The 17,059-nt window shown below is 34.5% G+C and overlaps 1 protein-coding gene across 2 annotated transcripts; it reads right to left on the reverse strand.

The window, feature by feature from the left end:
• Positions 1–315: 315 nt before the first annotated feature.
• LOC110601920 (ABC transporter B family member 2) lies at positions 316–8,747 on the reverse strand. Of its 2 annotated transcripts, none has more exons than XM_043951430.1 (12): positions 8,342–8,747; positions 8,215–8,269; positions 8,023–8,141; positions 4,991–5,191; positions 4,624–4,883; positions 3,875–4,415; positions 3,110–3,489; positions 2,547–2,968; positions 2,143–2,384; positions 1,817–2,064; positions 1,267–1,679; positions 316–1,105 (listed from the first exon to the last, which is right to left on the reverse strand). In XM_043951430.1, exons 1-12 carry the CDS (start codon positions 8,585–8,587, stop codon positions 552–554), a joined length of 3,681 nt encoding a protein of 1,226 aa, XP_043807365.1. In that variant the 5' UTR covers positions 8,588–8,747; the 3' UTR covers positions 316–551. The 2 variants fall into 2 exon arrangements, with proteins under 2 accessions (XP_043807365.1, XP_021595014.1); XM_021739322.2 differs by having other exon boundaries at positions 7,966–8,141.
• Between the last annotated feature and the right edge of the window lie 8,312 nt (positions 8,748–17,059).

Raw genomic sequence — 17,059 nt, forward strand, 5'->3', positions numbered from 1 at the left:
TTAAAGTGAATATTTTTTTCATTATTTCTTCTAAAATATTTCATTATTTCTTCTAAAATATTTGATTATTTAATGTTCATTGAATATTTAAAAGTCTTATTGGATATCCAAAAATTATTTTCATTTTCAAGATATTTTCTTTGTTTTTTTATACTTATCATTAATGTTATATTTTTTCATGAATGTTTTTTATGCATTAAATGTTATACTTTTCATGAAATTTCTTATTTATATAAATATAATTTCTTTCAATGAAAATTTAAAAAATTTTCTAGCAAATTTTACAATTCCCTTCATCTTTCCATTTGTAATTCATTTGGCAAAAATTGTATTTATTTGAAGTTCAAATTCAATAAAAATACAGATCTTCCATATCAATCTTTCTTGTTTCTGCAATTTTTAGTCAACATATATATGTTGTATAGCATTCTGCAACATATATAATATGTTTCATTATTATCACAGATATATTTACATCAATATATATGGTGAATTTTTTCAAATAACAATAATAACAATAAAGTAGATGGGATATGCAGCCTTTGCTGTTTTCATCGACTCTGCTTCTGCTGCTGCTGCTGCAGACTGATTAGCTTAAAATAGGCTCCATCTTTGTTCTCTAGAAGACTGGAATGAGTCCCTTGCTCTATTATTTTCCCACCTTGTATCACTGATATTTCGTCTGCATTTTTAATAGTTGATAACCTATGTGCCACCATTACTGTCGTGCGGTTCCTCATCAATCTGTCGAGAGCTTGTTGCACAACGCGCTCTGACTCCACATCTAGTGCACTAGTGGCTTCATCTAAAAGCAGGATTTCTGGGTTCTTTAGAACTGCTCGAGCAATTGCCACCCTTTGTTTCTGGCCACCAGATAGTTGCACGCCTCGTTCGCCTACTTTGGTCGAGTAGCCTTCAGGAAGAGAACTAATGAAGTTATGAGCATTTGCAAGTTTAGCCGCTTCAATCACTTCTGCTTCAGATGCTCCTTCTTTCCCATATAAGATGTTTTCATAGATTGATGTGGCAAAAAGAGCTGGCTCTTGTTGAACTAAGCCAATGTGTTTTCGTAGAGATTTCAGCTTGAGTTTCTTGATATCTGTGCCTGTAGGAATTTTATAAATATGCTAATTAGACCTATGGAAAAAACTAATACAAGGAGATTATATAGAAGTGCAAGGCAAACGATTAATGTTAGAGCCAATCGAGAAGAAACTTGATGATAATTTACTCCACCATATAACAATAATAATAAAAGAAACTCACCATCAATCATTACTTTGCCGGTTGTGGGATCGTAGAATCGCAATATAAGAGAAAGAACAGTGCTTTTACCAGAACCACTTTGCCCAACTAAAGCCACACTCTTGCCAGAATGCACTTTTAGATCAAAGTCCTTGAAAATTGATACATCTGGCCTGGATGGATAGCTAAATGCTACATCCCTGAGTTCAATATTACCTTCCACATTTTTCAACTCTTCTCCAGTATCCCCTATTATACGAGTCCTTCGGTCCAGCAGCTCAAAGACAGATGCTACCATTTGATTCCCCTTTAGAAGATCTGGGGCCATTGCCAGAGTTTCTCCCATGGCTAATGCGGTTACAATCAGAACCATAAATGATTTCATCACAGATTTAAAACCAGCAAGCCCCTTCCCCATCAAAACAGAACCATACCTGCGCACAAATTAAACAAGACTTAGCATGGAATTCACTTCAATCAAGAGTAACATCAAGGAACCTGGAAGTTGTAATTTATCTTTTCCACTCAGTAAAACTGAAAAAATACAGAAGATGAAGTAGAAGCCGCATACCACAGGGCAAGCCCATAAGATGAGAAGATGAAGAACTGGGACACTCCATAGAATATGCCAGCAATTTGACCACGAGTAAACGACCGCTTCGAAGGATCCACGAGTTCACGGGAATAAAGATCCAGGATCTTTTCTTCTGCACAAAACGCAGCAACAGTGCGGATGTTGCTCACAGCCTCACCAGCTAGCATATTAGCCTTTAGATATGCTTTGCTTAAGTTTCCACCATAGCCTTTCATGAAGAGTTTCTGAACTTAAAGGAATTATAATTGGTTCTGCAATGTGAAAAGAAAATTTCAAATTTAGCTTGTAGGAAAGGAAAGAACCTCGCTTATGTGACCACTTATGATCAGTGGATAAGTGGCTAAGACAACAAGTGTGATCCTCCAGTTTAAGATGAAGGCAATGACAAATGAGGTGACAACAAGACCAACATTCTGTAAAAGAATAGTTGTGCGATCAACAACTATTGTTCGTAATAAGGTTGCATCACTCTCTAGACGTGAAGCAAGCATAGAACTTGTGTTGTTCAAGTCATCAAACCATCCAATCTCATTCTTCAAAATGGCTGCAACCAGATCAACCATAGAATAACTGTTAATAGAAAAAGAGTACAAAGTCCAAATCCCTGTAAAGTTGGAAGCATACTTGACGGGTTCATAAATCTCTGCAAGAGAATGTTTCCAAATAACAATTAATGAAGATGCTTTAAGACCATATATTTAACTACCTGAAAACATATTTTCTCTCGCTCGGAAAGTGAGTCGCTCGCCCATGATTCCAAAGCAAAGATGCTCAATGGCATAGGCAATTACAGATATTACTGAACCACAGCAGAACAAGATTGAAATCTTTTTGACCTCATGGCGCGTAGTGTCCCAGTCCATGTAATAGGCAACCAGAGCCTGAGAGACTCCAAGTGCAAAAAGTGGCATTTGCGATCCAGCAATAAATGCACAAAAGGTACCTAATAATCCATAACCCCAATCAGGGCCAACCATTGAATACAATCTTTTTGCTGAAACATGAGTTGGCTTCACAGGTTCCATTGCATCAGCAACAGCAACAGCATGACTGACTGATTCCTTTTCAGAACGAAAACTTCCACCAAAGCTTGATTTTTTGTGGGATAATTCTCGAGAATACTTTATGCTAAGAATGAAATTAAAAAGTAAAGATACGGGTTACATTTTCCTTGTAAAAATATTCCTTATATCCACAAATATGCAACAACACTGAGAATTTGAGCATGTCATTCCACCCAAAAAAAACTTCATAACTTTTACCAAGTACCTGAGAGGCTGTCCCATGGTTGGACCTAGAGATGATTGGCGTTGATAGGAAGCAGCCTCCTGCAGATGAATGAGTGATGCATAAGCACTATTTTGATTAGAGATGAGCTCCTCGTGGCTCCCAATTTCCACTATCTTCCCTTCCTGAACAACAGCAATCATATCTGCATTTCTGATGGTAGAAAGCCGATGAGCAACAACTACAGTTGTTCTTCCCACCATAGCGCGATCAAGTGCCTCTTGCACACTCTTCTCAGACTCAGCATCAAGTGCACTTGTGGCTTCATCTAGCAAAAGAATTGATGGATTCTTCACTATAGCACGTGATATCGCAATCCTCTGCTTTTGTCCACCTGATAGCTGTATTCCCCTCTCACCAACCTGCATAAGCACATGCATTTTACATATTCTTTAACCTATCATCAGGTTCCCTTACCCAAATCTACTATTGTGAGAGACTGATGGAATTTTTGTATAAAATTATGATGAGTAGATAGTAATTTTTACCAAGTAATATTGCTTGTTTATCACCATTGAATAACTGCTAAGAAATAAAATAGCTAGAAGTTTCTCCATTTAGAACTTGGAAGAAACCGAGTGTTATATACTTCCAAGTAAAACATTTTCATTTCCGTCTTGAAGCAAAGAGGCCAGGAGCATACAAGCATATAATAAGCACTTCAATCAGAACATCTCCTCTTTCTGTGTCAAACATAAATGTGCATATATATATATAGCTCAATAAAAATTAATAATAAAATAGTACCTGAGTTTCAAATCTGTCAGGTAGGTTATTGATAAAAGACATAGCTTCTGAGAGTTTAGCAGCAGTTACTATCTCATCAAGGGTTGCATCATCCTTGCCATAAAGAATGTTCTCCCTTATGCTCGTTGCAAAAAGGGCAGGCTCCTGATTAACTAGTCCAATTTGCTGCCTAAGCCACTTGAGGTCTAGGTGCCTGATATCATTCCCATCCAGCAGTATTTGTCCAGAAAGAGGCTCATAGAAGCGTTCAATCAAGGAAATAACCGTGCTCTTTCCGGAGCCACTGCCTCCAACAAGAGCTACAATCTTTCCAGAAGGGAAGTCAAGGCAGAGTCCATCAAAGATCATTACATCAGGACGTGATGGGTAGCTAAATCTCACATCCTTGAATTCTATGTGTCCCTCCAATTTATCTAGCTTCTTGCCAGTTTTTGAGCTGGTTTTTGTCATTGTGTCCCTTTCTATCATCTCAAAAATGGGGTATGCTGCTGCCTTAGCCCGTACAAAGGCAGATATATCTGGTGCTGCCTGTCCTAGCGACCTGAAAAAGCAATGAAAATAACTTCTCTTTTTGACAATGCCAATGTAATTCAAGTGCTAAGGATATGCACAGCTCAAATGTTCAAGAAATATAGAGTTGCCTTTTGGATTCAGTTGCTGTAACAAATTCAATAGTATTGCAATCCAAGCATGATAGTAAAAATCAGATTATTTAAGAGCAACATAACAGGAAGAGCAAAAGAACTTACAGGCCAGCAATAACAACGTTGAGCATGGTGGTGAAAGACTCACCACCATTGGCAATGTCCTTATGAACAACTACGCTAGTGAACCAAACAAGCAAAGCCCATGAAAGGAAAAGGACACTGTGAAGGGTCCCTAGCCCTAGACCCTTGGCTAGTCCTGCTTTTCTTCCATACTGGTATGTATTTCTTAGAGCTTCTGTATAAGATCCTACAGCCCTTTCTTCTCCCGCAAATGCTTGCACTGTTCTAACATTTGCAATCACCTGAAAATAAAAAACATATGCAGCAGTAAGAAGAAACTACACTACATCTCATCCAATACACGTAGAATTTAGTTACAAGTTAAATCTTGAGATGGAGAAAATATCACCTCCTCAGCGATTTCACCAGCCTTAATATAAGATTTGCGCATTTTAGCGATAAGGCCGATCGTGACATAGGCATAGCAACCACCAGCAAGAGCAATTAAAGGGACTATAGATAAGGTAACTAAGCTGATTTGCCATACCCTCACGAACCCAATGATAAAGCCAGATAGAAATCGGCTTATGTAGTGCATGAAGTTCCCCACCTGCATCATCCATCCACCACATATATACCATTTACTTGCAATGCACTGTAAGCTTAGACTCTGTTTTTCACAGCAAACTAGACGTATCTGAAAACCTTTTTCATTTAATAAAATTTAATATTTTTAAATGAATATGATAATAAAGTTAATAAAAAAATTTATCTTCTTAATATGTGTAGAAAAATTAAATTGGATAAAAAAATTTATATCTAACAGAACGTTGACTTGCCACCTTGGGCGGGCTGAGCAGCATTCGGTTCAAATTGAAAAAACCGATCGAATTGAATTAATTTTAAAATTCAATTCGATTTTTTATTCAATTCGGTTTGGTTGAATTTTTAATTTTAAAAAATTCGGTTATTTCGGTTCAGTTCGATTTTGATCAGAAAAAAATCGAAAAAACCGAACCAAACCGATTAGTGATAAGAATATATTATTTTTAATAATATAGAGAAATTAAATTATATTAAGATTAAAATATTTTAATTAAATTTTAAAATATTAAAAATAAAGTGGAGAAAATAAAAAAATTATTAAAAATCGAAATCGATTAAACCGAACCGAATCAGACCGGTTCGGTTCGATTTAATTTCTGATCAAAATCAATTCGATTCGATTTTTATAAATACTAAAATTTTAATTTTCAGTTTATTTAAATAGATTCAATTTTAAACCGAATCAACCAAATGGTGATCTACCGACCCTTGCCCTCCCGTCAAGCTTTCGTTTTTAGCTGAATATGTAATTTAAAATTGACCTCGATATAAAAAATAAAGTATAATCTTAGTTTTTATTATTATTATTATTGATAACTGATTTTTATATAAAAATATAATTATTTAATTATCACATGAGAATATATCTTACCCGCATGCACTCTAAATTTTAATAATTAAATAATCAAATTTTATAAAGTTTAAGAATTTATTAATTATATTTTATTAAATTCAAGAGTTAATTATATATCAACAACAATTAGAGAAATAATAAAATGTACTTTTCAAATAAAAAAATCATTTTTTAAACCGAATTATTCGATGATCCTACCGACCCCTGCCCTCACCTCAAGCTATCCACGTACTTTCTTTCGTTTTTAGCTGAATATGTAATTTAAAATTGACCTCGATATAAAAAATCAAGTATAATTTTAGTTTTTATTATTATTATTATTATTGATAACTGATTTTTATATAAAAATATAATTATTTAATTCTCACATGAGAATATAACTTACACGCATGCACTCTAAATTTTAATAATTAAATAATCAAATTTTATAAAGTTTAAGAATTTATTAATTATATTTTATTAAATTCAAGAGTTAATTATATATCAAGAAATAATAAAATGTACTTTTCAAATAAAAAAAATCATTTTTTAAATGCAAGAATATATACAATATAACGTATCATGAGTCGCATGTCAAATATACATGAGTGCTAAAATAAAATTTTAAAAAATAGCATTAAAATCCTATTTAAAATTAAAATGTTTGGATTTTAAAGAATAATAAAATAAATAAATAAATAAAATAAATTATTTTCTTTCATCAATTAAAGTAAATAAGTTAACATTTGACAATTAAAAGCAATTTAATATTAACTTAGGAAGCTTAATTAACTGATGGGACATTAAATAGGACTAACAATTTCCTTTGACACTTTTTGGTTGCACACCATAATTTTTTATTTTTATTTTTATAAATTTTATTTATTTTTTTAATTATTTTAAAATTATTATTCTTTTTTATATATCATAATAATATATAAATTAATTATTATAATTCTATTTAATTTTATCTTATTTTTAAAAAATTTTTTAAACAATTTCTTTATATTTCCTTTCTCTATTTCATAATTTTTTTATATTTTTTAATTTTTATTTTAAAATTATTATTCACTCTTTCTTTTTAGATTATTATTTAATTTTATCTATTTTTAAAAAATCTCTTAAAATATCTCTTAATATTTAATAAAATTTAATTTTTTTAATACTATTATTTAATTTTATCTTATTTTCAAAAAATCTCTAAAAATATTTCTTAATATTTAATATATTTAAAATGAAAATGATATTTTTTAATATATATATAAAATAATAAAAATTATAAGATGGAGAGAATAATAAAATTTAATATCTTTAATATGATATAATTAAAAAACTAATAAAAAACTTATTTTTCTCTTAATATACGTAAAAAACAATGTAACAAGAATTAATTTTTTTGAAATAATAATTTTTTATGAATATTAAAATATTAGTATTTTCTTTAAAATTATAATAATAAATTTTAATTAGACATAAAATAATGTTTTAAGATGCAATAATAAGCATGTCCATTGTGATTTCATTAAAATATAATTTCTCATATTTAAGGAATGTTAATAAATGCAGAAGAAGGTTTGAATGTGATCCAGTGGCTGATGAAAAAATGAAATAACCCACTTCCTCTAAAACAAGACCATGTTAAACAGAACTTAAATCAAACAACTTCCATGCCTTCCTGAAAAGGAGATGGACGGACTTCATATCTAGCTGGCAAACAGCAAATAAAAGCCCCAAACAAACACACCACAACCACAACCTACCCGGCTAATAAATGCTCTTTAAATTTTCAATTTTTTCTGATAAATTATTTGAAAATATTTTCTATAAATTACAATTAAGTCCTACAGAAAATTTAGGAGTTCATCCCTGATTTAATATCAGTAAAGGAAGTACAAAATGAGGTTTTTCATATAAAACCAAATTTAGGAAATTCAAGAAATATTTACCTTTTCGGAGATGGCATCCTGTACCACTATAATATCACTTGTGATAGCAGCTATTACCTCACCAGTAGAAGCTTCAGTGTCGAATAAACTTATATCTTGATTAAGCATACTCCTTAAATATGCCTTCCTCATCTTTGATGCCTGCCTTTCTCCAGTATGCATCCAGCATGCCACCTCTTTTTATTTTTCATTATTGTTAGATTTTTTTAAAAAAATTTTTAATTAAAAAATGAAATTTTTTAATCTTACCTGTCCATGATGAAAATAGTATAACAATACTGAGGTACACAAAATCCAACGAGTACTGCAAACCAGAATGTGGATTAATTAGAAGAATTAGTAATAAAATAGAGATAATTGTTTGTTTTGTATGTACCTTAGCAACTCTATGAGAAGCTTGCTTTGGAAAGAGATAAGCCAAGCCAATGATGTTAATCAACTTGCCAAAGAAAATGAAGAACACAGGCACTGAAGCTCCATGAACACAAGCACCAAGAGATCCCAAACCCATCAACACATAATCATACAAATCTGCAAATGCAAATAGTTTCAGCAATGGAACTTTCTGTTGTTTCTTTCTTTCTTCTTCTTTTTCTTCCTTTTTCCCGGAAAAGGAATCCATTTTAGCTAGCCAGTAACTTGCTAATCTGAGTTATTAACGCTCAAGATGAAGAGAGAAAGAGAAAGAGAGAGAGAGTTCCTGTGATGGCTAAGAGGAAGCTGAAGGTATTATTTAACGAAACATTAGAGAATACTGTGGGAAGAAAGAGAGAAGGAGAATAATGAAGTGGGAAGGAGTTAGATGAGTCATTTAGTGCAAACTTTGATAATGAAAGAGTCTTGTGAGTGACAGTTGTGGGTGATGATGTAACTATCACCCAAGTCGTAGCCTTCCCACAGACACATCATCTCTGTTTTCCTTCTATTTTTTTTTTAATATATAAATTAATTTATTTTATATAAATTAATTTAAATTTATTTTATATAAATTAATTTAATTTTACATAATTTCAATATAATTAATTAATTTAACCGTTATTAAATTCGTTGCACTTCAATAACTGTTTCCACATGCAGGCAGGACAGGGCAAAGTGGTGGGCCCTGGAAAAAGAAAATTAAATGCACCGCATTGGAATCAGGCCTATCTAAATGGGAAATAGATAAAATTTTTACATTTACTTAAATCATTGAAATTTTAATGTTAGTGATTAATTTATTAATTTGTTTCTAAAATTTAAGCTTAGGTTTAAACTAATAATTTTATGAAATTTAATATTTAAAAGTAGTGATGGTGAGCTTAAGTCAATAGAATGTTTAAAAGGCATTGAAAAAATAAATAATTAAAATAAAAACTACATAATTGGAAATTGAAGGTATACATTTAAAACATCATCATATACATTTAGTCTTAAAATTCAAATTTAATTTTTTATTATTTAAAAAAATCTAACGTTTAATTTCTCATAATTATAATAAGAGAATTAAATTAAATTTAAAAATATTAATAACAAATTATAATATAGTTTTAAAGTTTTATATTATTAATAAAATATATAATTCTTTAATTTAAATTTTATATAAATATATTTTATATTTATTATATGTAATATTAAATATATTAATAAATATCTATTATAAATAAATTTATATTATATAAAATATCACGTATATGTTAAAATATTTTATTGAATGCATATACTAAACATTATAAATTATGTGTATAAATTTTACTTTTTATTAATAATATTTTAAATAAAATAAAATATTATAGGTTTTAAATTATATTTTTTTTCATATTTTAAGTTTTTATGAATAATCGTTGATATTATATGAAAATTGGTGAGTGTTTCAATATTGGAGTTAGTTGGTTCTTAAAACTGCTCCATGACTGTTATAAAATGAAAATATTATAGATAGGCTCTTTTATTTGGTAGTTATTGATGATAGTCCTTATTAATGACAACTTTTGCTGCTTTTAGTGGATATTAGGGTTAGGGATGGAACACGTTTTTGGGTGCAATTGGTTTGGTGGTTTACGCTCATCATCTGTTTTCTTTGTGCTTTGGTTTTTTAGATTTTCTTTGCATGCACTAGAATTGTGGTGCTATTTTATGTCCTTCTCCAGCTACTTACAATCTTGGTTGAATATGTTTTAACTATTTTTTTAGCTTCCTTTTTAATATTTTCAATGGTGATGGCATTTTTTATTAATCAAATCGAAATTGAATCAAATCAAAATTTTGGCTTTACCTATACCAACCAAACAAATCAACTAAGAAACCTCACAAGAGAAAATCCATATCTATAAAAATCAAAATTGTACAACAACCCAATAAAAAAGATGGTGTCTAGGTGAAACAACCTTCCCTTTGCTAAGAACAAGACATCCTTTACTACCCACGCAAAAGCACTCTCAGGCCGACTCCCAAATTAATTTACCTAGTGGCGAAAGCAAGGGGCAGGAGAGCCCTGGCCCCTCCAAGCTTCAAACAATATTTATATATATATTTCAATATTTTATCAAAATTAATTGATAATATCCAATTCAAAAAAAATTAATTTAAATCTTCAATATACGTTTAAAATACTAAATCACCTATTAATTTATATTTTAAAGGCCAATAAAATAAATTAATTTAAATTTTAAAGACATTAATTAAAAATAATCAATTAAATATTTAAGGTTCATTTATTTCATGAAATATATTTTCAATAAAAATATTTTTCTTATTTTTTAGTGGTTGAGTGATTCAAAAAATTTAATTAAAAAAAAATATTTTCGTAATAAAAAAATAAGTAAACTATTTTAAAGAAAATAACTTCTTTTTTAAAAAAATAAAAAATTATTTTTTATATCTTAAAATTTTTATTAAAATTTTTTTATATAAATTTATTAATAATTTTTATTTTTTAAATTAAAATTAAATAATAAAAAATAAATTATTTTATTAAAAATATTTTTTTTTAAATGTAAATTATTTTTCACAAACGGACTTAAAATACAATGTCCATTGCAACGCTATTTCTTCAACTTATCTTGAGTAATAAATACCTTTGACAAAAAATCTTTTAATAATTATATATGCAACTTAATATTTTATTAAAAAACTGCTAATTGTTTTTAAATAAATAAAAAAACTTTTAAATTTAGATTACGGCCATTGAATAAAAAAGATTACACAATAATTATGCTGTTATACTGAACTTTCATATCAATTGAAAGTCTCTTATCAATCAGGCTGTCGCTTCATTCACTTATCAACGGATTATTTCACACCAATATTTTGAAAAAATTTCTACTTAATGCTCATTGTTAAAACTTATATATCAATACTTGGTTGTCTATATAAAAAAAATGCTGAAAATTTTGTAGATAAAAAAGATTATAGATAATTCACGATATACACAACTCAAAAAGTGAAATATATATATATATATAATTTCTAAGGTTTGTATTTTATTTTTCTTTTAAGAATTACTTTCTTTTTTAGTTATTTTTATATCTGCATATTTTTTTACTTAATATTTGGATTTGAAATTAGGTGTTTGATGCATGTAATTTGAGTTTAATTTTATCTAAATTTTTATTTATTCTTGAATTTTAGTCTAATAATATGCAATTTTTTTAAAAAATTTTCTATATATTTAAATAAATATATAATTTATAATAGTGATGTTACACAACAATCGTCTAAAATGGACCATGAGCTGATATGAGACAGGATCACATGACAAGAGTCTGATAAGTCAATACGAAGTCATACACGTAGAAAGGAAGACCCGTACGCTATAGACGTCCACTCTTCATTAAGAACTCGCCCTCTCCTGAGTAGAGCGAGTATTCACATAAAATTATCGTTAGTAGACAATCTAGTGGACTTTCGTTACGCCTTCAATCACGAGATCGGTTAAATCCCTTATCAACGAGCGGGCCACATCATTGTCGAATTCTCAAGAAATACTATAATTAACTCTACCCTCTTACAGTATAAAATTCAAACGATCAAAAAGACAAAGTTACACAATTCTCTTACACAACTACTCTTGAGTTCTAAGATTACAATATTCTCGCCTTTCTTTATGTTACTGACTTGAGCATTGGAGTGGCTACTATAAGCACCAACCGCCTCACTCTCTCTTTCTCGCAGGATTGACCAACCACATCATAATTTCATTTCGGCCATGTTATCAATTTAGTTTCAGTAATATCATTTGGTTCCGTTGTCAGGATATCCATTGAATTTTCTTTTTTCATTTGGATAAAAAATTGATCTCTTATTCCTTTTCTCTAAAAGAAATATCTCTTCTCTCTCTCTCAAAATGGTCGGGGTCATATATGTCATTGCAGAAAGACTTAATGATGGCAAAGAAAAAAAAAACATGTAGTAAAAGATGTCCTATCAATTGAACAGGAGCCGTGGGCCATGTAACATCCTTAAACCCATAGTTAATGTAACGACCCGGAAATCCGACCCGTTACCGGCGCTAGGATCCGGATCGGCTTAAGGCCGCCGGGACCCGTAGCAAGCCTACATACCTCCTGTAAACCTGTGGAATCCCATACATAACAACATATACATGATCTGTAAAATTTTTTCTTTCCTCTTATCCAAGCAAAACCTGTGCATGCACAAAATCATACATAAACCCCACACTGGAGTCCTCATCAAATGCTCCAATGGGGTATCATCATCATACATATCAGCTTGGATAATCATGGTCATTAACATCATTACTCATTAAACACTCTGTACATAATGGGGATTCACACATCTCTAGGTCAAGCACTACTATAATCCTCAATACATCATCAAATTATTCATTACATTACATGGTCATAATCACTCATTACATCATATTCATGTCCACTACTATCTATTACAACATACATGACTTAACTTCACTCTAGCCGACTTCCCGATCTATCCTGTACCTGCAACTCTGGGGATAAAGGGAGTGGGGTGAGCTACTAGAGCCCAGTGAGCAGAATAATAAAACATCAATTTAAATCATGCTTTCATGTATGCGCCATAACACAAACATTTCACAACAAGGATGAACTTGTCACCATTTAGCCCCTATCTTTCTTACTTATACATGCCGGGGGCGTAGAGCCGTAGCAGGCACACCCGGACTTCCATAATCAGTCATAGTGCCAGGGGCGTAGAGCCGTAGCAGGCACACCTGGACTCACATAGGCTATCATGACATACAAGGGCTAATGGATCATTCAACATTCATCCACATCAACAACAAAGTATGCAATGCAACATATTCGTGAATTCTAATGCAAACAACCTGATATATCTCATGGCATTCATGATGCGTGAATCATGCTAAATCATTTCATTAATTTGCTTTAAAACTTAAAGTTTATTCCACTCACCTCTGGCTAGCTCTGAAGAGACTCTGAAGCAGCTGGCTCACTGCTGGGGGTCTCGGTTCCTCGGGTCCGAACCTACACAGGTGGACTCAAATGAGGGACCAAACATACATGAATATGACTCTAAAATACTCCCCAAAAACCCCCTAAAACATCCTGAAAACATCACATGAAAACATGCAAGAAATGGCTGAACAGGGCACTTTCGGCGGCAGGTTCGGCGGCCGAAAGTCCCTCTGCAGCCGAAAGTCATGCAGGTTCGGCGGCACTTTCGGCGGCCGAACCTCCCAGACAGAGACGAAACTTGAGTTTCGGGGGCAGGCTTCGGCAGCCGAAACTGCCTCCACAAGGGGGTTCGGCGGCCGAAAGTCACTTCGGCGGCCGAACCTGAGTTTCTGCCGAAGGGCAGAAACTTGGCTCCCTTGTGTCCACAGCCTCCAAAACGCCTCAAAACATGTATAAACTTGTTTCTACACATGCATACACATAATACATCACACCTAGGGGTCTCAAACTATAATATACCCCAACTACAACACTTCAAACAACACATTTCCAACATACATTGGTCAAAAACATACATTATACCCATAAACATACACATAACCTAAACATGCATTCTAACCCATAGATCTTGCATAAAACTTATTTAAAACATAATAAGAGTTCAAGATCGACCCTTACCTCTTGAAGATCGAGAGGAAAACGACCTTGACTCAAAGATGGGAGGATTGAGCTCCTTGAACCTCAAAGTACTCAAACGTGTTTAAAACTTGTAAATCTTCAAAACAAAGTTATAAACTTGTTAAAAACGTGAAAGATTGAAGGAAAATGCTCAAGATTGGTGAGGGGCGGCGAAGGTTCACCTTGGCCGACAACGGGGAAGAAAAAGCTCGCCCGTGCGGACCAAAGAGACCCTTTTATAGTGGCTGGCCAGGCCACGTTCGGGGGCCGAATGTGCCTCCGCATGCATGCCATGTTCGGCGGCCGAACATGAGGTTCGGCAGCCGAACCTGGACTTCCCTCACTCATGCTTTCGGGGGCCTAACGTGCCTCCAAAACGCATGCATGTTCGGCGGCCGAACTTGACTTTCGGCGGCCGAACCTGGGTTTTCCTCCAAAGACTTTTCATGTAAAAACTCATTAAATTTCATACTTAAAATCATTAAAATACATGAAAACATTTCATAAAATCATAGTTTTACCCTTCTAGAGGTTTCCGACATCCGAGGTCCCACCGGACGGTAGGGATTCCGATACCGGAGTCTAGCCGGGTATTACATTCTCCCCCCCTTAAGAACATTCGTCCCCGAATGTTCCTCAACTAACATACAAAGCATGGCATCAATCATAACATACAACACATAGAACAACTAACACTCACCTCAAAACAGATGGGGGTATTGCTGGAGCATGGACTCCCGTGTCTCCCAGGTGCATTCTTCAATGTTGTGGTGGTTCCAAAGGACTTTCACCATCGGAATTTCCTTGTTCCTCAGCTTTCTGATCTGAGTGTCTAGGATCCGCACTGGCTGTTCTACATAGGTGAGATCCTCATGGATCTCCATATCAGGCTCACTAAGAACCTTTCCAGGATCCGACACGAACTTCCGTAACAGAGAAACATGGAAAACCGGATGGATTCTCTCCATCGAAGCAGGCAAGTCTAGCTTGTACGACACATTACCGACCCTCTGAAGCACCTCGAAAGGACCGATGTACCGTGGAGCTAACTTACCCTTCTTCCCGAACCGAACCACTCCTTTCATAGGAGACACCTTGAGCAAAACCAAATCCCCCTCCTGAAACTCTAGCTGTCTTCTGCGGATATCTGCATAACTCTTCTGCCGACTAGCAGCAGTCTTGATCCTTTCTCTGATTATGGGTACCACCCTGCTGGTAAGCTCTACTAACTCCGGACCCGCAAGAGTCCTCTCTCCTACTTCCTCCCAGCAGATAGGTGATCTGCACTTCCTCCCATACAAAGCTTCATATGGAGCCATCCCTATGCTAGCATGATAGCTGTTATTGTAGGCAAACTCCACCAAAGGTAGATGCTGCCTCCAAGAACCGCCAAAATCTAGCACACACATTCTGAGCATATCCTCTATTGTCTGGATGGTCCTCTCTGACTGTCCGTCTGTCTGTGGGTGGAAGGCAGTACTAAAGTCTAATCTGGTACCCATAGCGTTCTGCAGACTCCGCCAAAACCTGGAGGTGAACTGGGGCCCTCTATCTGACACTATAGATACCGGGACCCCATGCAGTCTGACAATCTCATCTACGTACACCTGCGCCAACTTGTCCACAGAGTAACCACTCTTGACAGGGATGAAGTGAGCAGATTTGGTGAGTCTGTCCACAATCACCCATATGGAGTCCAATCTGTTGGACGTTGCCGGTAACCCCACTACGAAGTCCATAGCTATATTCTCCCATTTCCATTCTGGAATAGGTAGCGGGTTAAGCATTCCTGCCGGCTTCTGATGCTCTAGTTTCACCCTCTGACACACATCGCAGGCTGACACGAACAGTGCCACGTCCTTCTTCATAGCTGGCCACCAATACACTCTCTTCAGATCCTGATACATCTTGGTGGCTCCAGGGTGAACACTATACCTGGTATTATGGGCTTCCCCCATAATATCTCCCTTCAGACCAATGTCATCTGGCACACATAATCTGTTCCCGTAGCGGAGGATCCCCTTATCATCAAACCTGAACTCATTACTCTGGCCTGACTGAACCGTTCTGGCTATCCTGACCAACTCTGGGTCCTCATGCTGTTTCTGAGCTACCTGCTCCAGAAACACGGGTGTCACTCTCATCTGAGCCACTAAGGCACCTGTGCCAGACAACTCCAACTGTAATCCCTCACTCATAAGTCTGTGGAACTCCTTCACCACCGGCCTCCTCTCTGCTGAAATGTGGGATAGACTGCCGAGTGATTTCCGGCTTAGGGCGTCTGCCACAACATTCGCCTTACCCGGATGGTACTGAATCTTGCAATCATAGTCACTCAACAGCTCTACCCATCTCCTCTGCCTCAAATTCAAATCTCTCTGACTCAAGATGTGCTGCAGGCTCTTATGATCTGTGAAGATCTCACATTTTACCCCATAGAGGTAATGCCTCCACATCTTGAGTGCAAAGATGACTGCTGCCATCTCAAGATCGTGTGTGGGGTAATTCAGCTCATGCTTCTTCAGCTGCCTAGAAGCATAAGCGATCACCCTCTCATTTTGCATTAGCACACAACCCAGTCCCACACGGGACGCATCACAATATACTGAGAAGTCATCATCACTTTTTGGCAGAGCTAACACCGGTGCTGAAGTCAACCTCCTCTTAAGCTCCTCAAAGCTTTCCTCACACTGATCGGTCCATATGAACCTCTGATTCTTCTTTGTCAATTTGGTCATAGGAGCAGCAATCTTTGAGAAGTCCTGAACGAACCTCCTGTAGTAACCTGCTAAACCCAGAAAACTCTTGATCTCGGTCACTGTGGTGGGTCTAGGCCAGTTAGCTACAGCCTCTACCTTCTTGGGGTCTACTTCAATACCCTGTTCTGACACAATGTGCCCCAAGAATGATATGCTCCTAAGCCAAAACTCACACTTGGAGAACTTGGCATACAAGCCATGCTCTCTCAAGGTCTGCAAAACTGTCCCCAGGTGATGGGCATGCTCCTCTGCATTTCTGGAATACAC

This window comes from Manihot esculenta, chromosome 15 (assembly GCF_001659605.2).
Source record: "Manihot esculenta cultivar AM560-2 chromosome 15, M.esculenta_v8, whole genome shotgun sequence".
In the NCBI taxonomy this organism is placed as follows: Eukaryota; Viridiplantae; Streptophyta; class Magnoliopsida; order Malpighiales; family Euphorbiaceae; genus Manihot; species Manihot esculenta.